Source organism: Pristis pectinata, chromosome 44 (genome assembly GCF_009764475.1).
Source record: "Pristis pectinata isolate sPriPec2 chromosome 44, sPriPec2.1.pri, whole genome shotgun sequence".
Classification (NCBI taxonomy): domain Eukaryota; kingdom Metazoa; phylum Chordata; class Chondrichthyes; order Rhinopristiformes; family Pristidae; genus Pristis; species Pristis pectinata.
The window spans coordinates 106502-132533 of record NC_067447.1 but is presented as its reverse complement, the minus strand read 5'-3'; the positions used below and the strand labels follow the sequence as shown (position 1 = coordinate 132533).

The window sequence follows — 26032 nt, the reverse complement described above, 5'->3', positions numbered from 1 at the left end:
CATGATGCTCATCCGCACTGATCCCACCGGCCGGCACATGGTCTCCATCCCTCTATTGCTGTCTGTTCATGAGGCTGGCTGAATGGTTCTGAAACGTTGCTGTCGGATCTGCTTCCATCACCTCCCCCGGCAGCGCGTCCGAGGCACCGACCTCCCTTTGTGTCCAAACATTTCCTCGCCCTCTCCTATAAACTTCCCCCCACCACATAAAACCTTTGTCCTCTGGTATTTGAATTATTCACCCTGGGAAAGTGACTCTGACCATCTACACTATCCACACCTTTCAAAATTGTATGGACTTCTGTCGCGTTCCCCTCCTCCTCCGTCGCTCCAGAGAAAACAACCCAAGTGTTCAACCCTCTCCCTCTGGCAAACACTTTCTGATACAGACAACATCCCGGTGAACCTCTTCTGCGGCCTCTCCAAGGCTCCCACACCCTTGCTGTGATGGGGCGACCAGAACTGCACGCAATACTCCAGATGTGGTCTGACTGATGTTTTATACAGCTGCAGCGTGACTTCCCGCCAGGTATACTCACCGCCCGGCCGATGTCGGCAGATGTGCCGTGCACCTCCTTCACCATCTTGCCTACCTGCCTTGCCACATTCTGAGAGCTTCGGACATGCACCCCCGTTTCCCGCTGCACAACAATGTCCCCCAGGGCCCTGCCATTTCCTCTGTACTCTTTTCTGACATTCTCCTCCAAAGGTACACACCTCACACTTGTCCGGCTTAAACTCCACCTGACATCTTCCTGCCCACATTCCCCACTGGTCTGTATCCCGCAGAATCCTTTGATAACCTCCCTCACTATCCACAACTCCTCCAAATTCTGTGAGGGCTACAACTTATTTATCAGCCCACGAAATTACATGTCACACACAACAGGTCCCGGCACTGATCCCTGCGTGACACCGCTCGTCACAGACCTGCGGTAAGAGCAACACACTCCAGCACTGCCTTCTGTCTTCCGTGGCCAAACCAACTTGGAACCCAAACTATGTGCCTTAAATGACTGGGTCAGCCCGCCATGAGGGTCCTTGTCGACAGCTTCAGGAAACCGCATGTATGCACCGTCCACTGCCCCACCCCCATCGGTCATCATAGTTCCCTCCTGTAAAAGCTCAAACATGAGATGACCTCCCACGTACTGCCCTGCTCACTATCCCAAATGTCTGTGTCTTCTGGTGGATCCAATCCTTCAGGATATTATCCCACAATTTCCCAACCTCTGATGTAAATCGCACCGGCCTGGAATGTCCAGATTTGTCTCTATTTCCCTTGTGAAACAGAAGAACAACATTGTTGATTCTAACAGAGGCAGTGAAAAATATAACAGCACTGCCGGCAGGGTGTCACATCGGGCTACAGATCAATACTCACCGCCAGGAATCATTACCTCCACAAGAATTGCTCCTCGCCTCCCTGAACATACTCAGGGATTAGGCTGAAGTTGCTGTGAACTGCACATAATCCCAGGCAGCAGACACATCCGATCTGGAGACTGGGGCATCGGCAGCCGACTGAGGGGCGGGCTGCAGAGATAGTGGGATGCGCCGGATATCACTGGGCAGGCATGATGTGGACAGTTGATTGTAACACCCGGGGAACGCTTGTTAGCTAAGCACAAGGGCTGCGCTGATATAAGGCAAATCCTATCATATCCGCAAAGTAGTCAAATGTCTGTTACTCATTCTCCGCTTGTTGTGTGTAAATCAGATCATTGGATGGAGGGGGAACATTCCTCTGCCGGGACCAAAGCTTAAACAAGAAGAAGAAGAAGATCGCCCATCATCCGTCGGAATCAGAATGGACTCAGGTATGTTCACTGAGCTCCTTCTAATTACACTTCTGTGCTGACAGTGCACATGCAGCTAGGTAGTCAATAGTTAAGAGGAAGAAAATTACAGGGGCGTTTCGGGGACATTGAAATGTGCGGTCGTTTACCCCACTGGTGAAGAGGCCTTGAGTACTGAAACGATCCAACTGTTCCAGCACGGGGATGTGGTACAGGGAATGGTCGAGTCACTCTGTCCGCCATGTCAAGCTTCTTCCGAGCAACAGAAGCAGAAGGCCTCGGGTCAGGCGGGATGGGTGAAGCACAGACTAGAACACGACAGCGATTGTCGTGGGAGATGTAACAGTCCAGCGCAGAGGCAGGATCTGTTTCACCTCTTGGCAGGCCGCGATGTGTAAAACGCCTCCCAGCAGCTGGTGGGGAGACCAGGTGTGTTTTCATTTATAAAAGGCAGCGCCAGATGATTGAAGCATTTCTGGGAGTTCAGGGATTGTGCGATATGGGTGCAGTTCAGGCTTTCGAAGGGCAACATTCAATTCTCCGCCGGTTTAATGGGGTGTGGCGCAGTAGAGATGAGGGGAGCTTCTTGAGATCTGTTTTCTGTGGCCGAGTTAGAGATTATTTGCAGTTCTGGAAGCGGGATACAGCTCATTGTAGATAAGTGGTGCTCAGCAAATTTATGGTCTGTTCTAACGTTTTAATGCACTAATGAATGTCTGGGCTGAGGACTAAAGGTGAACATGGGTTTGTGAAAAGATGTTTAAGGTCCTTCGGGGCTGAAATCGGCGGGACCTTTGAAGAAAATAAAGAAAGCAGGAGACTGCTTAATCAGGGAATCACAGAGGTCTAACAGGGGCCATGAAGAGTCCTTGGAGAGAATCCCACGGCCATTTTCCACATATTAAAACAAGAGGGTAACTGAAGAGAGTGTAGTACTGCTCAATGACAAAGGAGGCAATTTATGTCTGGTGCCAGAGGAAATGGATGAGGTACAAAATAAATACTTCACGTCGGGATTCGCCAAGGAGTTTAATATGTAGGATACCGAGATCGGACAGTGTATGGTGATATTTAAAGGCATATGTTGGGGCTCTTGAAGAACAGTGTATTGGATAAGTCCCCGGGCCCTGATGTGATCTAACTCCGGTTATTGCGAGAGGCAAGAAAGGAGATTGCTGGCACCTTCACAGAAAGCTTTACATCCTCTATCGCCACAGCGAGGTCCCAGAGGATTGGAGAATAGCCAGTGCTGTTCCTCGGATTGAGAAGGGCAATAGAGACAACCCAGAAAATTATGTACCGGTGAGCCTCAGATCAGTGGTCGGGACATTATTGGAGAGAATTCTGAGGGATGGATTCTACTTGCATCTGTAAAAGTACAGATATATTAGAGGTTGTCAGCATGGGTTCCTGTGGGGAGGGTCATGTCTTGAAACTTGATTTTAGGAGGGGGATTGACGAGGGTAGAACAGTGAATGTTGTTATCGAGACGTTTGTAAAGTTTTCGACAAAGTCCCTTGTGGTAGGATGATCCGGAAGTGTAAGGCACAACGGATCCATGGAGATTTGGAAGATTGAATTCAAAATTGGCTTGTCCATGCATAGTGATGTAGTGATGTCCTTCTGACTGGACATCTGTTACACGTGGTGCTTCGGGAGGAACGGTGTTTTAACCTCTGATGTGTGACATATATAAATGATTTGGATGGACCCATTCATGTGCAGATTCGCAAATTTACGGACTATACAGAAATGGCGGTGCTGTGGAAAATGGGGTCTGTGGTCAAAGAATTCAACAGATTATTCTACAGTGAGAAATATGGGCAGAGAGTTGACAGGTGGGGCTTAATCCCGGCAAATGTGAGGAGTTGCACTTTGGGAGGTCAAATGTAAGAGTAGACAGTAAATGGCAGGACCCTGAGGAGAATTCATGCACAGAGGGATCTCGGGATGAAAGGGTGCAGGTCCATAGCGCCCGGAAAGTGATAAGACGGAGATAAGCTGGTAAAGGAGGCGTCTGACATATTTTCCTTCATTGGTTGGAGCGTTGAGTACAAAAGTCGGGAAGTCGTACTGTAGCTGCATGAATCTTTGTTAGTCCACGACTGGAGCACTGTGTGCAGTTCTGTGTCGTGGCATTGCAGGAATGATGCGGAGTCTTTGGAGAGGGAGCATCAGTAGTTTAATGGATTAGAGAGAATGAGAAAAAGCAGTGGTTAGACACGCTTGGATTGCTTTCTTTGGAACTTCGGAGGCTGAGGGGAGACCTCTTAGAACTGCATAAAATTATGAGAGACAAAGGTAAGGGTTATAGGCATAGGCGTTTTCCCAGGGTGGAAATGTCAAATACTGGCGTTCATAGGTTTAAGGTAAAAGTGGACGAGTTGAACGAAGATTGATGATGCATTATTTTTTCACCGAGAGTGATCGGTGCCTGGAACGCGCTGCCAAGGGCGGTGGTGGCAGCATATTGCGATAGCAGCGTCTGAGAGATATTTAGGCACCTGAGCAGGCAGGGAGCGGAGGGCTATTGACCAGGTGCATGCAGATGGTATTCGTTTCAATTGGTATCAGGGTAGGCGCACACGTGGTGGGCCGAAGGGTCTGTTCCTGTTCTGTACTGTTAAAGGTTCTATTACGATCACAGATCTGAGCTCCGCAATCTCCGCCTTCTTGTCAAACTGTGAGGATCACCAGCTGTTCCGGTTGACCAGATTCTACCGGGACCGACTGGAGCAGGCGATTGAAGAGGGTGTGGAGGGACTCGGCCTCATGTTAACAGGGGCGGATCACTTCACTGGGCCGGAGTATCACGTAAGTGCAAGCGACACTGAGAGAGTGTGCATTCTTCTCAATTTATCTCAGACTCAGAGAACCTGTGCGAAGCAACCACTGGACAATGAAAAGGCCGAGATCCGTGTGGATCAAAGACCACAAAGGAGTCCGTGGATGCAGCCACACTGAGGCTTTATTCGAAAGAAACAGGCTCTGACAGGACTCTCTCCAATTATCTGAACACATTCATTTTTAGACAGATTTGGATACAAGCAATGATTGACAGGTGACTGTCAGTGATGTGAAATTGAAGGGTTCTGAGAGTAGACAGGGAACCATTCTATTCACTCTGTTTGTCTTCCCATCATGTTCCCAATCCTTGGCCTTCACGGCCACGGAACAGTCTGTGTTCTCTTGGTGAACCCTGGTTCCTGCACTTCAGACATCCTGTGATTTATTTCTCGGCCCATCTCTCACGTCTACCTTAACCCATCGTGGATGGGACCCTGCATCACTTGAACAGGCACCGCTTGTCGAGTGCCTCTCCTCTGAACTGTTGAACGTCTTGCATTTGATCACGCATCACATTGTGCCTCTTAGTTCAGTAACCTTCTGTTCCTTATGACTGATACATTTACAGTTTGTAATTAGTACCACGTATAATGTTAACACTGACACTTGCAGAATTAATGAAATTAAAAATATTCTCAACAGGTGCAGTTAACACAGCATTAAGTACAGACTGCTTTTCATGGTCTTGTGTTCCTCGGACATCCCCCAGTTGCCATGCAGACTGAATGGTAGCAAAGAACCACAAACTAGATCTAACCCTAACATTCCCTCTGTCACGGCTGACAGTCCTGCTCCAAGCTCTTTCCTCCGCGTTACTACCAGATGGCCTCGGACTCCCTCACATGCGCAGAAGTCCGGAAATTGTCGGCTGCTCCGCGCTGCCGGTTCCCCAGCGGTAGTTTGACGCTGCACCCCTCATGGAGCCCAGCTGTGAACTGTGAGCATGCTGCAGTTCACCTGCAGGTACCCTGGAGAACCCTGACGCTGACCCTGTAATATTTAGACCAGGGTCTGTGTCAGTCCGGGTTCGGGTTCATGGTTGGTCGGTACCCGCCCAGTGAGTGAATCCACTCTGTGCTCAGTGCCTCTGGGGATCATGTACCGGATCGTTCCTCCTGCCCGCTGCTTGTCCGCCCTCCGCTCCTCAATACATTCACCATTCTTCATTGCAGAGTGTGACTGAGCTCGCGGAGAAGGGAAACCGAGCGGCCGCTTCCAAACTCCTCCTAGATCTGGTGATGGAGAAGGGCTCCGGGGCCCGAAGGGTGATGTGGGAATCCTTTGTGAAAATACGTCACACGTTGCCGAAGCTGAGCAGAATATTGGAAGAAATACGGGACCGTGGTACGGTGAACAATACACTGTGTCACATTTCAGATGTAAAGGATGCTGGTTGCACAATGTTACACAGAACTGAGATAATGTAAGTTAATCTATTTGAACAGGTGCTGGGCAGTTCGCCTACATGGACATCGAGCGGGGTTTATCTGAAGTGCCCACTCACCTGAAAGGTAAGTGTGACCTGTTACTTTATATCTCTAACCCTGAGAAATCCATCCCAGCAGTATTATCACTTCTTGCTCAGTTTAGTGGTTTTTCTTGCTATAAATTAAATCTTAATAAGTGTGAGCTTCTTTCATTAATTATGCAAGTTCCTATCTGTAGGCAATCGCTATTCAGATTAGTGACTGAGTATTTGACTTATTTGGGTGTTAAAATACCAAGTATAACGACTTATTTAAAGTTAACATTCTATCCATCATTGATCATGTTAAACAGTTGCTTACTAAATGGTCCCCATTCTCCCAATCACTGATTGGTTGAATCAATGCTGTTAAGATGACTATTTTACCTAAATTTCTGCATCTATTTCAGGCGATTCCAACCCTTGTCTCCAAATCTCTTTTTGATATTATTGATTCTAAAATTCTTTCATATATATGGCAGAATAAAAACCCAAGGTTAAGTGAGAAATATTTACTGAAATTAATAAAGGAGGGCGGTATGGCTTTGCCTAACTTAGATTTTACTGTTGGACAATTAAAAATTGATATTTTATTTTTTGGACACAAGATTTAGATGTAATTCAATGTCCACGATGGGTCTATCTCGAGTGTGAGTCAGTGCAAGGGTTTTCATTAGCTTGTAGTTTAGGGACCTCGCTCCCCTTTGCACTTCATAAATTGTGTAAACAAATGATTAATCCAATAACTAAACACACAATATGAATATGGTTTCAATTTTATAAATTTTCTGGATTGAATAAATTTATCTTATTAAGTCCTATTCTATCCAATGTTTTCTTTCAACCATCGAGAATCGATCTCGCTTTTCTTTTTTGGAAAACAAAGGAATAACAAACTATTCATTGATAACTGTTACTTGTCTTTTGAACATTTGTCTAATAGATACAGTATGCCTGGATCACATTTTTTGGATATTTACAGATTTAAAACGTTTTAAATGTTACTCTATCTACTTTTCTGATACCACATCCTATTGAAATTACAGAAATTTTAACCCTTATTAGAAGGGCTTGATAGCAATAATTTATGATCTGATTATGAAAATACGTTTAGGGATATCAGATACAATTAAGAATGAACGGGAAAGAGAACTTCAGATACTTCTATCTACAGAGACATGTAAGAAAATTCTCCAGTTAGTTAATACCTCTTCAATGTGTGCTGGATACTCTTTGACACAGTTTAAGGTGGTTCATGGGATGCATATGTCTGAGGGTAAGCTAGCTCATTTTCATAGCCATATAAATCCTATCTGTGATGTAATTCTGAGGAGGCTTCATGAGACATATACTTTGGTCCTGCCCTCTTTTGGAAAAATATTGGAAAGATATTTTTGATATTATTTCAGAGGTATTGTGTACTGATTTACAACCACATGGTATCACTGCTATTTTTGGGTAACCAGTGATGGATTCTGCCCATTGATCTGCCTCAGTTTGTATGATTGCATTCGTTACATTAATAGTCTGGAGATCCATTCGATGTAAATGGTAAGATCCTAAATCTCCTACTACATTCCAATGGTTTTCCCAAACTTTTACATGTTTAAATTTGGAAAAAAATCGGAGTGGTCAAATTGATCCTTCCGTTAATTTTGAAGAAACTTGGAGCCAATTTATCCAGCATTTTCATATGATGTAAGTTGACTTTTTGCCAATCATTTTCAATAACTTTCTATTCAAATATTGAGGAGCTGATTTAATGACGTAACAATGCTTTTAATCGATGAAATACGACAGCCCAGCTTCTGTTTAGTTTTTGGTTCGTTTTTGTTCATTATTACTATTTGTTTTGTTGTTTTTTTTGGTTTTTTTTCATAATCAAATATTTTTTTAAATCTTTCATGTTCACTTATTGAGAGTGGGAGGTTCAGATTACATATTTTACTCTTTGTGTTTGGATACATTAACTTATTGTCGTCCCGATCTCTTTGTATCATGTGTAGAATCACTACTGTTATGTTTATCAATTTGAAATTTAATAAAAAGATTGAAAGAAAAAAAGAAAGAAAAGGGTGAGCGATGGGATGGAAATCCCAAAGTCTTTATGTCTCTCTGAGAATGTGACTGCCTGCCTTTCGCCGCCTGTTTAGAGTCTGACAGAATCCGGGAGTCAGGCTTTTGGAGCTGGGGCTTGCACACAGGAAACCATTTTGTGTGCCTCCCACCTAATTTATACACAGACGCCCCATCTGCCAGTCAGCAAGCCTCAGAGTTCTGCGTCCCTCTGCGCCGGCTGAAAATCCGGAGAACTGCCAAAACTTCAACAGCCGAATCCAGAGGGTTCCAGTTGGAACCGTCATCTCCAGCCCAGAAAGTCTGGCACCTCAGAGTCCAACAGTGGAACCCAGATTTGCTGCTTCCTCAGCACTGCGCTGGGGAATGCCCTCAGTTCATGTACCAGTTCCCCGCAGCGGAGGAGACTGTAGAGGTCTGCTGGGGGTGTGCGAGTCTGTGACTGGCAGAGCCTGGAGAAGGACACAGAAACTGTGTTCATTGGATGTGGCTCGGTAGTGAGAGCTTAAACCTGAAGGCAGTGTCGAGGGCACCAGGTACAACAGGAGGAATGTGAAAGGAATCGAACGGTTGGGATTTCCCATATTTCCTGCTGGTGTGATGGATACACACTGGAGAGTGGTCCCAAAATGTTTTGGGAGAAGAATATAGAATTATATCTGACTGGAAAACGGCAAAGTGTCAGTGTGGGCCGGGCAGAGGGCGGGTGTGAGCTGGAGTGCGTGTAAGACCGTTCATGGGAAGCAAGATGTGTCCAATCCCTCCCACTGCCCTGATATTCCAGGGAATGGGTTGAATTTCCAGGCAGCTGTCGATTAAAATAAGTCCATTCAAAAACTGTCCCTCTACTAGAGCTGACAATATCCCAGTGAATGTCACCGAGCTAATACTGTAGACACAAGACCCCCGACCAATTGAAGTTTCCCGTCTCCCACGGTATCCACTTCAGTGTTCCCCAATTCAGCAAAGTTGAGCTGGGAAGGCAGTGTCTGTCAACCGCACAGTCCACGCACAGGAGGTACCCTCTCCAGAACTATGTATGGACTTAGTGCCCACTGGAGCTCTGGATAAGCTGCAAACGATGAACAGAGGGGAGAATGTGTTCGGCAGCAGTGGCCCGAGTCCCGGGGATCGGGGAAACAACAATAGTGCAAAAGGTTGTTCATGACTGGGCCACGGGGAAGATAGCCCAACACTTCCAGTCTGTCTTCAGTTTCCAATTCCGGGATTTAAACTCCATAAAATGTAGAATCAACCTGAGGGAATTAATTCTGGTTCAGTATCCTGACTTTGGGAACATGCTGGAAGAGGTCTGGAAGAATCCCGAAGGATTGATGTTTACATTCAAAGGTTCAGATGAATTCAAGCACAGAATCAATTTCACTGACAGTCGGAGAGGTATCGAGCCTCAGCACAGATGCTGAGCAAAGAATGAGAATCAAGATGTTTGAAATGTTTCGGCGCCACTGTTCATTTTTTGGCACTGTAACTCTGAGTTCCATATTTCAGACAAACAATGTCTTCACTATAACAAGAGATTTATTAAAGAAAATATGATGGGTGTTCCATGTTGACCAGAACAGACATTGACAACCTGCTTCTGTATCTCCTCAGATGTTCAGCGGAAACACAAGGAGACTCTGCGGGCACAAACCGAAACACTGAGGGTGAACACGATCCTGATGAGGGAGAAGGTGAAGGTTTTCCAGCTGGTTGATCGATACGCTGAGCTCACGGTCATTTCTACTGTGCGAGATCGGAGAATTGTGGAACACGAGCTGCTGGCAAGAGGCCGGGACCATGAGGAGTGGAGAGAGAAACATCTCCGGGGAGAGCTGGAAAAAATCCGAACTGATCAGTTGTTTCAGAGAAATTACTACTATAGTTTTTGGCAGCAAATGAAGAGATTCTTCACCCGACCGACCTCTGGGAGTTCAGCAGCAGTGGCTGGAGTCCCGGGGATCGGGAAAACAACCATGGTGCAAAAGATTGTTTATGACTGGGCCATGGGGAAAATATACCAACACTTCCAGTTTGTCTTCAGCTTCAAATTCCGAGATTTAAACTCCATTAACTGCAGAATAAACCTGAGAGAACTGATTCTGGATCAATATCCTTACTTTGGGAATATTCTGGGAGAGGTCTGGAAGAATCCTGAGGGATTGCTGTTTATATTCGATGGTTTGGATGAATTCAAGCACACAATCGATTTTGCTGACAGTCGGAGAGACACAGAACCTCAGCACATGTGCCCAGATCCCGAGTGGTGGTGTGAAGTGTCTGACATTGTGTACAGTTTAATCCAGCACAAGCTGCTCCCAGGGTGTTCAGTGCTGGTGACCACCCGTCCCACTGCGTTACATTTGTTGGAAAAGGCGGAGATCAGTGTTTGGGCTGAAATCCTGGGATTTGTCGGTGAGGAACGGAAGGAATATTTCCACAGGTTTTTTGAAGATCAGACGGTGGCAGCAGCTGTTTTCAAACACGTGGAGGAGAACGAGATCCTGTACACCATGAGCTACAACCCCTCTTACTGCTGGATCCTGGGTCTGGCACTGGGCCCCTTCTTCACACAAACACACAGGGACCTGCAGCGAGTTCCCAAAACCATCACCCAACTATATTCACACTATATTTACAACATCCTGAAAAACCACAGCCGTGAGATTGAAAGCCCCCTTGATGTGTTACTGAGAGTTGGTGAGATGGCCTTCACAGGAGTGTCTGAGAAGAAGATTGTGTTTACAGATGGAGATTTGATCAAGTACAATCTGCAGCCTTCCCAGTTCCTGTCCGGGTTCCTGATGGAACTTTTGGAGAGAGAGGATTGTGCCCGGAGCGTAGTGTACACATTCCCACACCTCACCATCCAAGAGTTTGCAGCCGCACTCGCAAAATTACTGACTGCGGATGAAAGGAATATCCGGAAACTCCTCACTGAAGCCCACAGCACGACAGACGGGCGGTTTGAGATATTTCTCCTTTTTGTTGCTGGTCTCTCCTTCCCAGGGTCAGCTCGGGGGCTGGAGGAGTTTCTGGGTCCATTTCCCCATCAAACCATCTGCCGAGTGATTGACTGGGTGAAGGAGGAGGTGAAACGTCAGAGTGGAAACACAGGGAGTGAAGCTGGTAAAAGGAGCCTCCTGAACACACTGCACTACCTGTTTGAGTCTCAGAACCGTGGACTGGCTCAGGCCGCACTGGGATCTGTGGAAACACTTTCCTTCCGTGGATTGCGACTGACCCCGATTGACTGCGCCGTCCTGTCTCATGTCATTGGGCTCTGTGATACAATAAACCACCTCGATCTCTGGGGCTGCTACATTCAGTGTGAAGGGCTCCAGCGGCTGGGACCCGGGCTACACAAATGCCGAGAGTTGGAGTAACTGTTTATTTTGTTTCTATTATTAAATAGTAAAACCTCCCGATCTGTGTTGCTTCTGTGTGACTTCCTCCCCCACCTCACCCTCCCGATGCAACTCTCCTTCATCTGTCCCCTCGGCGGGTATCACTCCCCTACCCCCACCCCCGGAGTGGCTCTCTGCCCTTTCATCCCCACCGCAACCCTGGTGGGTCCACACACCCTCCCCGCCATCCTCGGCCCAGCCACTCTGCCACCCCCGGCACGTCCACTCTCACCCCCTCGGCATCCAGCACGTCCCCTCACAGCCATCCACACTGTCGGCCCAGCTACTGTCCCTCCCTCGCCCATCTACTGACCGGCCACTCTCTCTTCACCACCCACCCCACACCCGGCCTGATCACTTCTCCCTCCTTTCACCACACCCGGCCCGGCTGCTGTCCAGCCTCCCCCACCCCTTTCGCAGCCACCCTCCCTCCCCCTCAGTGTATCTCTCCCTCTCCCTCAGTTGTAGTTTTGTTCTCCCCTCCTAACGCGATGCGTGTGGGTGTCTCCCCCTCCGCCGCCCAGTCTCTCTCGCTCGCTCTCACACACACACTGAGACTGAAGGGGGAGAGTTTACACAGCACTTTATTGGATAAATTACTGACATTCCGTGAGTGACCGGGAGCTGGGCACTGAGGGGGGAATTAGTGATTAATGTCCTGAAGTGTCTCATGTAATATCCGAGTTATATCCTGTTATGTCAGACTGACTGGTCCCCGGGTGTGAATAAGTTTGTTCCTCACTCTGTCTGTCTGTGTTCAGACTGCAGTACAACGACCTGGGAGATTCGGGAGTGAAACCGGTGTCTGCGGCTCTGAGGGACCCGGAGTGTAAAATACAGAGACTGCGGTAAGTGCCAGACTGTGAGAGATTGTGTTTACAGTCACTGGGTGTCTGACCCTGAACATTAATGTGGTCAGTAATTGTGTTACTGATAAACCCTGGGGGTTTGCACCGTCTCCTGTCTCTCTGTGTCCCTCACCCTCGCTCTCTCTCATCTCCAGGCTGTGGGATGTCGGTCTCACAGATTCTGGTGCCGAGGATCTCGTCTCCGCTCTCAGTACAAACCGCTCACTGACGGGGCTGGACCTGGGATCAAACTCCCTCACAGACCGATGTGTCCCCGCTCTCCGCCGCCTCATCCTGACCCTCCCGAGTCTGGAGTGGATCTGGTGAGTGGTTGTATTGATGTTTAATGTGATAAAATCTCAGTGGATGGGCGGGGGTTTCTGGTGCCATTTCTGTGTGAGTGTTGTTGAAACATGAGCCCCAGTCCCCAGTCACTGACACTGATGTGTAATCTGTTTATTCGCTCTCTATTCTTCACTCTGTTTCAGGCTGCGGGAGAATCAGTTCAGTTCAGATGGACGGAATGAGCTGGAGTCGCTGCAGGGAACCAGACGCGGACTGAGGGTGAACCTGTGAACGTCCCAATGTACAGACATCCCCGCCCGCGGGACGGGAATATGTATCCATGTATCTCCACGTATCAATGGAGAGGTTGTAAACTTGATACAAAATTTGCTGTGTGCGAGAAGACAGAGAGTGATAGTGATGATTGTTTCTCAGGCTGGAGGCCTGTGACTGGTGGTGTGCCTCAGGGATCGGTGCTGGGACCATTGTTGTTTGTTGTCTATATCAATGATCTAGACGGTAATGAGGTAAATTGGATCAGCAAGTGTGCTGATGACACTAAGATTGGAGGTGTAGTGCACAGCGAGGGAGGCTTTCAAAGCTTGCAGAGGGATCTGAACCAACTGGAAGAATGGGCCAGAAAATGGCAGGTGGAATTTAATGCAGACAAGTGTGAGGTGTTGCATTTTGGAAGGACAAATCACCGTAGGACATACACAGTAAATGGTAGGGCACTGAGGAGTGCGGAGGAACATGGGATCTGGAAGTTCAGATACATAATTCCTTGAAAGTGGCGTCGCAGGTAGACACGGTTGTAAAAAAAGGTTTTTGGCATCCTAGCATTTATACTGAACTTGGGATGTTATGGTGAGGTTGTATGAGACATTGGCGAGGCCAAATTTGGAGCATGGTGTGCAGTTCTGGTCACCTAACTACAGGAAAGATGTCAGTAAGATTGAAAGAATGCAGAGGAGATTTACTGGAATGTTTCCGGGTCTTCAGGAGGTGAGTTACAGGGAAAGATTCAACAGGTTAGGGCTTTATTCCTTGGAGCGCAGAAGAATGAGGGGAGATTTCATAGAGGTTTACAAAATTATGAGGGCTACAGACAGGGTTAATGCGAGCATGCTCATTCCACCTAGATTAGGAGAGATAAGTACGAGAGGACATAGCTTTAGGGTGAAAGGGGAAAGGTTTATGGGAACATTAGGGGGAAATTCTTCACTCAGAGTGTGGTGGGAGTGTGGAACGGGCTGCCATCTGATGTGGTAAATGCAGCCTCATTCTTGAGTTTTAAGAATAAATTGGATAGATACATGGACGGGAGAGGTCTGGAGGGTTATGGACTGGGTGCAGGTAAATGGACTAGCGGAACAACGTTTCGGCACAAACTAGAAGGGCCGAATGGCCTGCTTTTCTGTGCTGTAGTGTTCTATGGTCTGAAATAAAAGTGGGTGCGGGCGGTTGTGGAAACACTCAGGAGATCGGGCAGCCTCTGTGGGGAGAGATGGAATTAAACTGGGAGACGTGCAAGGTGATGCCTGCCGGGAAGTTAAAGCAGGGCCAGACACACACAGTGAATGGCAGGGCCATTTGTTGTGGGACAGAGAGAACCAGGGGTACAGGTACATCGTTCCCTGTTGGAGCCACAGGTAGACAGGGCAGTGAAGAAGGCGTACGGCACGCTGGCCTTCATTAGTTGGGACACTGACTACAAGAGCTGTGACATCATGTTACAGCTGTACAAGACGTTGGTGAGACCGCACTTGGAGTGTTGGGTGCAGTTCTGGTCGCCCAGCCACAGGAAGGGTGCGCTTTAGCTGGAAATGGTGCAGGAAAATTTCACGGGGATGTTGCCGGGACTGGAGGGCTCGAGTTATAAGGAGAGGCTGGAGAGACTGGGATTGTTCTCACGCTCCTATTTACACCTACGGTGCTGAGACCAAGAGGGGTTCAGAGCTTCAAGTTCTGAGGAGTGAACATCACCAATAGCCAGAACTTGTCCAACCGCAGCCAGGAAAGCTCACAAGCGCCTTGACTTCCCCGAGATATAAAGAAATGTGGCATGTCCCCCTTACAGATATACCAGAGAAAGCATCCTATCTGGATACGTCCCGGCTCTGCCCTTGACCGCAAGAAACTGCAGGGAGTGGTGGACACAGCTCAGCACATCACGGAAACCAGCCTCCCCTCCATGGACCCTGTCTACACTTCTCACTGCCTCGGTAAAGCTGCCAACATAATCACAAGACCTCTGCCACCACAGAAATTCTCACTGCTCCCTCCTCCCGTCCAGCAGAAGATACAAAAGCCTGAAAGCACCTACCACCAGGCTCAAGGACAGCTTCTGCCCAGCTGTTATAGGTCTATTGAACGGTCCCCCAGTACGATAAATGGACACCTGACCTCACAATCTATCTCGTTCTGGCCTTGCACCTTATTGTCTGCCTGCACTGCACTTTCTCTGGAACTGTAACACTTTATTCTTCATTCTGTTCCTGTTTTCCCTTGTCCTGCCTCGGTGACTTGACGTGTTGAAATAACCTTTCTTTTTCATTCTTTTTAATAATTTTTAAAATAATGCAGATTAATACATATAACCGGTAATTATACACATACTACAAAGAGATCGGGAGGGCAGTCATGACATATATAGTCACAAAGAATAAAAAAAATATTCCAGGCCCCACGGTTTCTATGTAAACAAAAATATTACAAAATAAAAAGCTGGACTGATAGTTCTCGATGAACTAAGAGCGTTAGTATATTGTCAACTCCGCTGGTCCGAGTTCAAAGATGATTGAAAGGGGATCGATATCCTCTGAAAATGTTGAATGAATGGACTCCAAACTGCTTCAAATTTAAGCAAAGTATCCACAGTCCCGCTCCCTAACTTTTTCTAAGTTTAAACATGATACAGTTTGAGAAAACCATTGAAAAGTGCGGGGGGGTATTGGATGCTTCAAGTTAAACAAAATGGATCGCGTGGCCATTAACGTGACAAAGGCAATCATACGACCATTTTTGGTAGCCCAAAAATTGCACTGATAGGGTGAGGTTGTAAATCAATACTCAATACAGTTGAAATAATGTTAAAAATGTCCTTCCAATATTTTTCCAAAAGTTGGCAGGACCACAACTTATGTGTCAGGGGAGCCACCTACGAATTACATGCGTCACATATAGGATTCATATGGTGATAAAAATGGGCTAACTTGTCCTTCGACGTATGGGTCCTGTGAACCACCTTAAACTGTATCAAAGAGTGTGTGGCACACATTGAAGATGTGTTAACTAATTGAAGATGGATGGGAAAGGCTCAGAGGGATGTGGGGCAAATGCAGACGAATATGATGAGAGCTCAGGTCGGCACCTTTGCCGGCATGGACAAGTTGGGTCGAAGGGCCTGTTTCCTTTCTGTATAACGCTCTGACTGTAAACAGAGGTAATTTCCGATCAGATTAGTTTATTGCCACGTACGCCAGGGTGCAATGAGATTCCTTGCTCGCCTTTTCTGGCATTTCCTCTTCTTCTGTTATGGACATGAAAGTCTCCCCGATTTGCCTTCCACACACGCTGCCCGACCAGCTGACAATATCGTTTTTGCCTTTATTTTCGCAGAAAGCAAATGCCCTGAGGTTTGAGAATCCGATATTCAGTCCTGCAGCCTGTAACCTGCCTGGCCAGAAACTGAGTTGATTTTCCCCCGGCTCACTGTTGTAACAGCGCAGGAGGTTAATTGTCCGGCCCCATCCCACCCCGCCCGTGAAGCAGTGCCTGTGTCCCTGGAGAGGGAGCACACTGTGTCCACTGTCCCGCCCTCAGTGTGAGGTGGTGTGAGGATTCTCCGATCTTCGGGCTGTTCCCGGCGACACACACACAGACGGACATCAACTGCTGCTGGAATGTCATCGACTCGGTGAAAGACACCCTTTGGTCTGCCCGAAACGTGTTGGTCTCCCAGCGCAGCGAGATGTCTGTAGGGGAATGCTGCCGGCTGGCACATGCCAGGCTGCAGGAGTACGTGCTGAGGGGATACACTGAAGCTGGGCGCAGCCAACGCAAAGGCTCGGTGGGGAAGGACTAGGGTTTAGGGCTCTTCTGCCACTGGAGAGGGAGGGGCGGGAACAGGGAGAAAGCCCCGAAATATGGTAAATACGGGACCTGGTAGCCTCCAGGGAGCCACACTTGTGGCATCGGTGCTGTTTTCTATGTAAAAAGGTAACACTAATGAATGATCTGTACAAGAATGTAAAGGTTTGCACTGTTTTGTAATTGTATATAGTTTGTCTTTTATTATGAATAAGGTTTATTTTGTAAAAAAAAATTTCTCCCTAGCGACATACAGCTAAATAAATGCATTTGGATTAACCTGAGGCATTGTGTGATTTACAGCAGACGAAAGTGGGACTTCAAAATCGGGTTAACAAGTGGGCACAGCAGGGGGTGAGGTACACCCTGGATACTGAGCTCAATGCTCGGATTTGAACATATTTAGAACGCCGGATGCATCACGGCTTGGGACGGAATCTGCTCTGCCCGTGACCGCAAGAAACTGCAGAGAGTTGTGGACACAGCTCAGCACGTCATGGAAACCAGCCTCCCCTCCATGGACTCTGTCTACACTTCTGGCTGCCTCGGTTAAGCAGCCAACATTATCACAGTCCTCTCCCAGCACAGAAATTCTCAATTCTTCATCTTCCCGTCCGGCAGAAAATACAAAAGCCTGATAGCACCTACCACCTGGCTCAAGGACTGCTTCTATACCGCTGTTATAAGACGATTGAACGGTCCCCCAGTACGAAAAGCTGGACACCTGACCTCACAATCTACCTGGTTATGGCCTTGCACCTTATTGTCTGCCTGCACTGCACTTTCTCTGGAACTGTAGAACTTTATTCTGCATTCTGTTATTGGTTTCCACTGTACTGCCTCGGTGACCTGATTGATGAAATAACCTGTCTGGATGGATTGCAAAACAAAGTTTTTCACTGTATCTCAGCACATGTGACAATATTAAACCCATTTACCAGCTTACTGGAGCAAAGGAGTCTGAAGGGTGACTTTATAAAGGTTTATAAATCCATGAGGGACATAGATATGCTGGAGGGTCACAGTGTTTGTCCCCAGGCTGGGCAGTCGACAACTGGAGGGCAGAGGTTTAAGGTAAAAGGGTAAAGATTTCGAAGAGACCTGAGGCGCATGTTGTGCACACAGAGAGAGTGGGGATATGCAACATCTGCCTGGGGGAGTCGGAGAGGCGGGGACATTCACAACGTTAGAAAGACATCTGGGCAGGTCCGTGGATAGGGAAGGTTGAGGGGGATCCGGGTCAGATGCAGACGAATATGATGCGAGCTCAGGTCGGCAGCTTTGTCAGCATGGACACGTTGGGCCGAAGGGCCTGTTTCCGTGCTGCAGAACGCTCTGACTGTCCGATCAAATTATTTTATTGTCGTTTACGCCAGGGTGCAATGACATCTCTTGCTCGCCTTTCCCAGCATTTCCTCCTGTTTATTCAATGAATTATGTGGTCAGGCCTGGGCTTGGAATCGAACCTGTGACTGCGGGGCCGCCCAGGAGCTGCCGCACTCGGGGAGCTGGGCAGGGGCGGTCCCGATGGCGATAGACCCGCCCCCTCTTCCTGTCAGTCACCGGTCAGACCCCGCCCCTCCCCACCGCTTCCCTGAACCCATCCCCCCCCCCCGCCGCTCCCGCGGCCCTGACGTCACCCCCGCGCTGCCCGGCTCGCGCGGAGACGGTTGAACGGCCGAGCGCGCGCCCGCCAACCGCCACCTGACGCGCGCAGTCAGCGGAGGGTCACGTGACCCCGCCTCCCGCTTCGCCGCGGGTTTGCAGCATCTGCGGGGGTGTTTTTCCCGAGGCCCCGCCTCCCCCCCCCCCCGGGCTGATGACGCGGCGAGCGCAGCGCGCATGCTCACAGTCACCGGACGGGCGGCGGCTGACGCGGGTCTGCGGGCCGATCGTCTCCGGGACCGGGGCCGGGAGAGGGCCCTCGCCCCCCCACCCTGGGCCGGGGAGCCGGCAGGAGGCTCAGCTGCCTGCGGGGGTGGGGGCGCGGCGAGGACAGCAGGTTCCCACCGGTGAGTATGTCCCGCCGGTGCCGGGCGGGCGGGCGGGCGGCCTCTGATGTTGGGGCGGTGACTCCGGTAAATTTGGGGGTTAAAATGGGCGGCGCGGACTGGTTGGGCCGAAAGGGCCTGTTACCGCGCTGTAAATCAAATGGAAATTTAATGTGCATGGAAACACACAGTATCTGTTGCGGCAGAGTGTTCTGGGGGCTGCCGCGCTTCCGGCGCTAACAGCATGTCCACAGCTTCCTCACCCGGGTGTCTTTGGAATATGGGAGGGAACCGGAGCATCCGGAGGAGAACGTGCAAACTCCTCAGAGACGGCAGCCCGAATTGAACCCGGGTGGCTGGCGCTGCTGTAGCCTTCCTCGAACGGCCACACTGCCGAGCCTTCCCTAGCGATTCTGGGGCACAGAAAGCGGCCATTCGGCGCATTGTGCCCGTGCGGGAAGGAAAGGTTAAACAGCGGAATCGCAGCTTCAGGACGCAGCTCCACGTGTGTGAAAACTTCCCTCATTTGTCTGTACAGACAGGGCGGTGAAATCCAACACTGTCATACCCTGTGGGTGTGGGTGCGGGGGGGTTGGCAATTTGTTATTTGATCTCCACTCCACTCCAACTAACTGCTGAGGTACAACCTATAATTCTTGGTGTTTGAGCCTGTTACTACCAGAAATCGGCCTTTTTCGATTTATCTTGAGACCTCAAAAAAAATTGTACACTTCAATTTAGTCTCCATCCAGGAGTTCCAAAGTAAGCAACCCAGGCTGTCTGATGTTTCTACACAATTATTTTTTTCTCATTTGTTCTCGTCTTGCTAGTTCATGAGCTTTTTATATCGTAGTTATGTTCTAATATTCAGCATGTGTATATTGCTGGAAGGCTGACATTGATTGTCCTTGAGCTGGTTTTGTGAGCTGCCAATTCTCACCGGAACATGTGGAAACGATGCTGTTTAAGGTGGGAGTTTTAAACTTTACCCAAAATGCAGAAGGAATGGTGATAAATTGCAGGTCTGGATAGTGTGCGACGTGGACAGAAATGTGCATATGGCGGCATCCCATGGCCTGTTGCCATTGTCATCGCTGTAAAATTGTATCAAAACTTTTTTACTTTTATACTTCACATCCTTGAAATAGTGGCTGACGTTATATTAACCTTCCAAATTGCTTGCTGTATCTACATGCTAGCTTTGTCTTTTATTCACAAGAATCCTTGATGTCTTTGTACCACAACATTGTACCCTCACTGCAAATATAAACTTTCTCTTCAAAGTGGATAACCTCACATTTTCCCAAAGTATAGTACAGCTGTCAATTTCTTGCCCTTTCACTTATCCCATCTATAAACCCTCAGGCTGTTTTTGTCTCCTCACAAATTGCTGAGCCACCTATCTTTGTGTTGTCAGCACATTTGGCTGCAGTACATTCAGTCCCTTCATGCAAATCATGAACTAAATTTAAAGTTCCAGTGCTGATCCCTGTGGCACTCAACTAGTTACTGACAGGTAATCCAAAAATGACCCGTTTCTGCCATTGATGGGCTGTCCTTCAAGAGGGCTGCCTTGTCCTGGGTATGTGTTGAACTTGGCCGTTGTTGGATCTGCACTCATCCAGGCAAGTGGAGTGTCTTCCATTAGTTTCCTGGCGTGGCCTTGTGCGTGATGGCAGACAAGGTAGTAGCGGTTAGCGTAAGCTATTACAGCGCCAGCCACCTTGGTTCAATTCCGGCTGCTGTCTGTAAGGAGTTTGTACGTTTTCCCTGTGTCTGCGTGGACATCCTCCAGGTGCTCCGGTTTCCTCCCACATTCCACAGACGTACGGGTTAGGAAGTTGTGGGCATGCTATGTTGGCGCCGGAAGCGTGGTGACACTTGCAGGCTGCCCCAAGACACTGTGCAAAAGATGCATTTCACTGTGCGTTTCGATGTACATATGACTGACAAAAATATATCTCTAATCTCTCTGTAATGGGAATGTTTCGGTGTGTTAGGAGGAGAGGTCTTCATTGCAGAATGTCCAGCCTTTGAATTTTTCTTGTAATCACAACAACAATATGCCTGGTTCGGTTTCTCTTTATGCTGACCCCGAGCTGTCGATGGTGGTCAGTGTTGTGATGGCAGTGCCATTGAATGGCAAGTATTGGTGGTGTCCATCTTATCGGAGATGGTTATTATCTAAAACGTGTGAATATTGCTCACATGTAGCAGCCAAAATGTCATTTTGCTCTGGATATTATTGAGGGCTCCCGTCATTTCTCCCTCGTAGCTGCCTATCATTGTGCTGACACCACTGGTGGGTTTGTGGGTCTGTGCCTGAGGGGAAGACTTTAATTGGTCAAATATGGCAGAGACTGCAAATTCTGGAATCTGGAGCAATAAAAAAACAGAACGGTGGGAAAACCCAGCAGGTCAAAGAGCGTCTGTGGAGGCGAATGGTGTAGATTAATTGTTTGTGTCGTGGCCCTGCATCACGATTGAGACAGAAGAGGAAAGTTTGCCCGTCCATAGCGGTATGAGGGTGTGGGACAGAGGCTGGTAGGTGAAAGGTGGTGCCAGATGGGGAGGGGGTGATGGGCTGATGGAATCAGGGGGGGGGAATGGGAAAGGAAACATTGAATTTTCCAGTTTCAGGTATCCCACAGCCCGGTGTTCCCTTCCCACACTCACTCATCTGTTTACCTCGTTTCCTTCTACCTTCACTCACCTTCCCCACCCCCTCCTTCACCCACCTGCTCCCACCTGCCAATTCCCTGCCCAACCAGTTCCACCCATCATCTTCCAGCCTCTGTCCCACCACCCGCTGCAATATATCGGCGATCTTTCTTCTTCCCTTTGTCCCGATATAAGGTTTAACCTGAAATGCTAACTTTCACCTTTTGCTCCCTCTGATGCTTCTTGACTCACTGAGTTCTTTCAGGTATTGGTTTTGTTAGCTGGAACTGCCAGAGGATTTACTGAACGCACCGCAAGGCAGGGTAAAAGCAGTCATTGCAATTTTGGTTTCACTGTTACAAAATGGCTGAATGTTATGTGTTAACCTTTGTCATAAAGGCACTTACAGCAAGTGATGTCGAGTTTGCTATTTCCTTTTTCAGTTATTTTTGGTGAACCACTTCCTCCATTGTCAAGGCAACAGCCCGCCAGAGCTGCAAGAAGTGTTGCAGAATTTTATCACTCTAGTCACTCCCCCTCAATGGAGAGGCAGTTTCAGGAGCGGGTGCAACAGAATGACGGGGGGAGGAAAGGATCCTTTCAGCATTTACTGTGTGAAATACATGATACCTGTGTCGGAATGAAGTGAGAACGAACGAACGGGTGGGGATGGCATTTTCGCAAATCTGTTGATAATTTCAACACGTCCCAAATATTTTGCAATTGATTAATATTTGTGCATCAAAATTAAAGATAACCGTGGTTTCAGGGAATTTGAAGTAAAGAGATAAAATGCCGGAAAGGCTCAGCAGGTCAGACAGCATCTTGGACAGTCCCAGTTCTGAGACTGGTTCTTCCACGGTTTTTCTTTGCACAGGTGCAGCCCGATGTACCGAGTTTCCAGCCGTCTCTATTTTTAGTTTTATATGAAGTGAATTTTGCTGCTGCTCCATTGCAGGAAAGGTGTCAGCCAATGGAGCTTGGCACGATCCCACTCAGCAATAGGAAAATGATCAAATAGCTCAGTTCAGCTGCTGCAGGCAGAGTGAAGTGTATCTGTGCCCTCTGATGACCAGTACCACCCGGTTTCCCAGCCTGAACCCTGGCCCAGGTCCTTAGGTTCTAGTTGCTGGAAATGGCAGGAACGCCCCAGCAAATTGCTGGCAGGAGAAAGTCACGGCGGAGTCTGTATATTCCTTATAATCCAGAGGAGGTACCTCCGAGAATATGGAACTGCCAGTGTACGGGCTTCAGTCCAGGTCTGTAATTCTACAGCTGGGACTAGATGTTCCTGCTTTCGCAATGCAGCAGAAGTCTCAGGCGGTTGGACATTGGATGGAGGAAAATCACTGACTACAGCACCCTGTGACAGACACGGGGAAGGTGTGACGTTGTTGAGGTGGGTGAGTGGCAGGTCAGACTGCGTCCCAGGAAGGATGGGCCCCGTGTTATCAGACAGTTTCTGACCCAGAGAGGGTGGGCCCCAGGAAACAGGCTGCCTGGGCTGATAAGCTGTTGAGCAAACATTTCTTGGTCTTGGATGTTTGGGGCTGGAGTTTCTTTGGAAGCTATTACTGCAGCTCTGGGGAGAGAGTGAATTCCCATCCCACCCTTCACTTTGAGAGGCCTTGAAGTGCATGAAGGTGGGAAATCCCCATGGCCTGACCGAGTGCACTGCTGGACCTTATGGGAGGCCAGGGAGAAATCGCGGAGGCCCTTGTAGACATTTGCTTCGTCGTTAGCCACTGGCGAATTTCCAGAAGACTGGAGGGTGGCTAATGTTGTTCCATTGTTCTAGAAATGTAGCAAGGAAAGGCCAGGGAACTCCGGGCCAGTGATCCTGACTTCAGTTGAAGGGAAATTTCTGGAGGGAATGTTGAGGTACAGTATCTACCATCACAAGGATCGTCAAGGCCTGATCAGGAATAGTCAGCATGGTTTTGTGCGTGGGAAGTGATGTCTGACGAACCTTTTGGAGTTTTTCGAACAGGTAACTGAGGGGATAAATGAAGATAGGGCGATGGATGTTGTCTATATTGACTTTGGTAAGGCCTTTGACAAGGTCCCGCACGGCAGGCTGATCTGGAAGGTTATGTCGCATGGGGTTCAGGGGGAGCGAGCGAGGTGGATTCAGAATTGGGTCGATGGTGGGAAGCAGAGGGTGATGGTTGAAGGTGGATTCTCCGATTGGAGGCCTGTGATGTGGGGTGCCTTGGGTTAGCGTTGGGAACTCTTGTTCATTATGCATATAATTGATTTGGATCTGAATGAACATAGCACGATAAGCAAGTTTGTTGATGATACTAAATTGGAGGTCGTTGATAGTGAAGCAGATTACAATGAATTTCAGAGATCTTGGTCAGTAAGGGAGACGAGCTGAAAAATAGCAAATGGATTTCAACTTGGATTCGTGTGAGGTGATGCATTTTGGATAGTCAGGCTAGGGTAGGACATGTACGATGAATGGTCAGAGTCTTTTCCCCAGCATTGTGGAGTTCAAAACTAGAGGGCACAGATACAAGGAAAGGGAAGAGGTTTAAGAGACCTGAAAGGTAACTTCTTTACACAGAGCACAGTGAATACCTGGAATGAGCTGCCAGAGGAAGTGGTCGAGGCGGGTACAATTACAAAATTTAAGAGGCATTTGCCGGGGTTGGGGCATAGAATGATACAGCATGGATGCGTTGGGCTGAAGGGGCTGTTTCCATGCTGTCTTCTATGAGTAATAAATGAGCTGTTTGGTGTTTGCAACATTAGTTGTCTACCTGGGATTCAGTATTCTAATTGTGTTTGAAAATTCCCCCTAACTGAAACCTGTCGGTGGAAGTCAAAGGACAACTCAAGATGCTGGAGATCTGAAATAAAATCAGAAATTGTTTGAAGCCATTCTGACAGAGGGTCTAGGACCTGAAACATAAACTTTGTTCCTCTCTCCTCACATGTTCTTTACCTGCTGAGTGTGTCTTGGATTTTTAGTTCTTTTTAATTTCATTTACCTTGGAATAGTTTGTCTCCCGGGAAATGGACATGTAGAAATACTCATTTCGAGATAGTTAATGGGTCAGTGAAGAAACCGCAGCTTTTTCCACGAAATTATCCTGCTGCCAAGTTGCGTGTTATTCCTGGAAATGTGCTCATTATAACTTTTGCTTACAAGGTTCACCAGAATCATGCCAGGAATGAAAGGCTTAACATGTGAGGAGCGTTTGATGGCTGTGGGCCTGAACTCGATGGAGTTCAGAGGGATGGCGGAGGGGGGTGTGATCTCATTTAAACCTACAGAATAATGAAAAGCCTGGATAGAGTGGACTTGGAGAGGATGTTTCCATTGCTGGGTGAGTCTAGGATCTGAGGGCACAGCCTCAGAACGTAGAACATAGAACATTACAACGCAGTACAGGCCCTTCCATTCCACCAATGATCTTCCAGCCTCTGCGCCACCGCCCCAGTGCTATATATTAGCGATATTTCTTCTTCTCTATGTGCTGATAGAATTTTTCACCTGAAATATTGAGTTGCTCCTTTTGCGACCGCAGATTGAATTCTTGACTCACTGAGTCCTTTGAGGAATTGTTTTTTGTTACAGGACGACTATGTGGAGCTAATTAGGACGATTTGGTTCTTTGGTTTAAAATATTTTGCCAGCAATTTTAATGCTAGAGGGATAAAGAAGGAGACTTCATGGGTTTCACCTCTGAATTCATTGTGTGATTTTTTAAAAAAAAATATCCTCCAATGAACATTTGGAGCAGATGAGTCATTTCCAGCAATGTTTCTTGATCTTAGATCTGCTTCTGTAGATATATCACTGCTGAATGTTCTTTGAATCTGGAACTACTGCATGCGCTCAAGGGCAGGGTAAATGCAACCACTGGAATTTTAGTTTTACCGTCACAAAATGGCTGAATGTTCAGTGTTCATCTTTGTCACAGTGAAACTCGGAGCATGTGATGTTGAGATTGTTATTTCCGTTTTAAGCTATTTTTGGTGAGCCATTTCCTGCATTACCAGGGTAACAGCCCGCCAGAGCTGCAAGGAATGTTGCACATTTTATCGCTCTCTGCTCACTGTTCCTCAGCGGAGAGATAGTGGCCCCAGGAACAGGTGCAACAGAATGATGGTGGGAGGAAAGGATGCTTTGAGCTTTTCCTGTCTGGAGTGCATGGTGCCTGCGTTGGAATGAAGTGAGAGCTAATAAACGGGTGGGGGTGGCATTGACGTCAATCTGTTGATTATTTCAGGATGTCTCGAACATTTTGCAATGAATTGATATTTGTGCATGAAGTTTAAAAGAAACAATTGTTGCAGGACAGTTAAAAGAAAGAGAAAATGCTATAAATGCTCAGCAGGTCGTACAGCATCTTGGACAGTCCCAGTTCTTGTACTGGGCCTCCCTCCATTTCCAGAGATACAGCCATCTACTGAGCTTTCAGTGTTTTCTGTTTTTAATTTCATATTAAATGTATGTTGTTCCTGTTACACTGCAGAGAATGTGGCAGCCAATTGTGCTGGGCAAGATCCCACTCAACAATAAGATAATGATCAAATGTGCTCAGTTTAG

The 26032-nt window shown here is 47.8% G+C and overlaps 2 protein-coding genes across 2 annotated transcripts in view; both read left to right on the top strand.

Annotated features, from left to right (window-relative positions):
• The window catches only part of LOC127566664 (NACHT, LRR and PYD domains-containing protein 3-like), a 172082-nt gene extending 155068 nt beyond the window's left edge, over window positions 1-17014 (top strand). Inside the window, exons 8-12 of the mRNA XM_052009185.1 lie at window positions 9888-11569; window positions 12356-12442; window positions 12598-12765; window positions 12931-13093; window positions 14808-17014. Coding sequence (XP_051865145.1) covers window positions 9888-11569; window positions 12356-12442; window positions 12598-12765; window positions 12931-13018 — 2025 coding nt within the window. The 3' untranslated portion in view covers window positions 13019-13093; window positions 14808-17014. The remainder of the gene's footprint in view (window positions 1-9887; window positions 11570-12355; window positions 12443-12597; window positions 12766-12930; window positions 13094-14807) is intronic.
• Window positions 17015-18658: 1644 nt separating this feature from the next.
• LOC127566648 (uncharacterized) overlaps window positions 18659-26032 on the top strand; it is a 105267-nt gene continuing 97893 nt past the window's right edge. The window contains exon 1 of the mRNA XM_052009164.1: window positions 18659-18831. The gene's annotated coding sequence lies outside the window, so the exon portion shown is untranslated. The remainder of the gene's footprint in view (window positions 18832-26032) is intronic.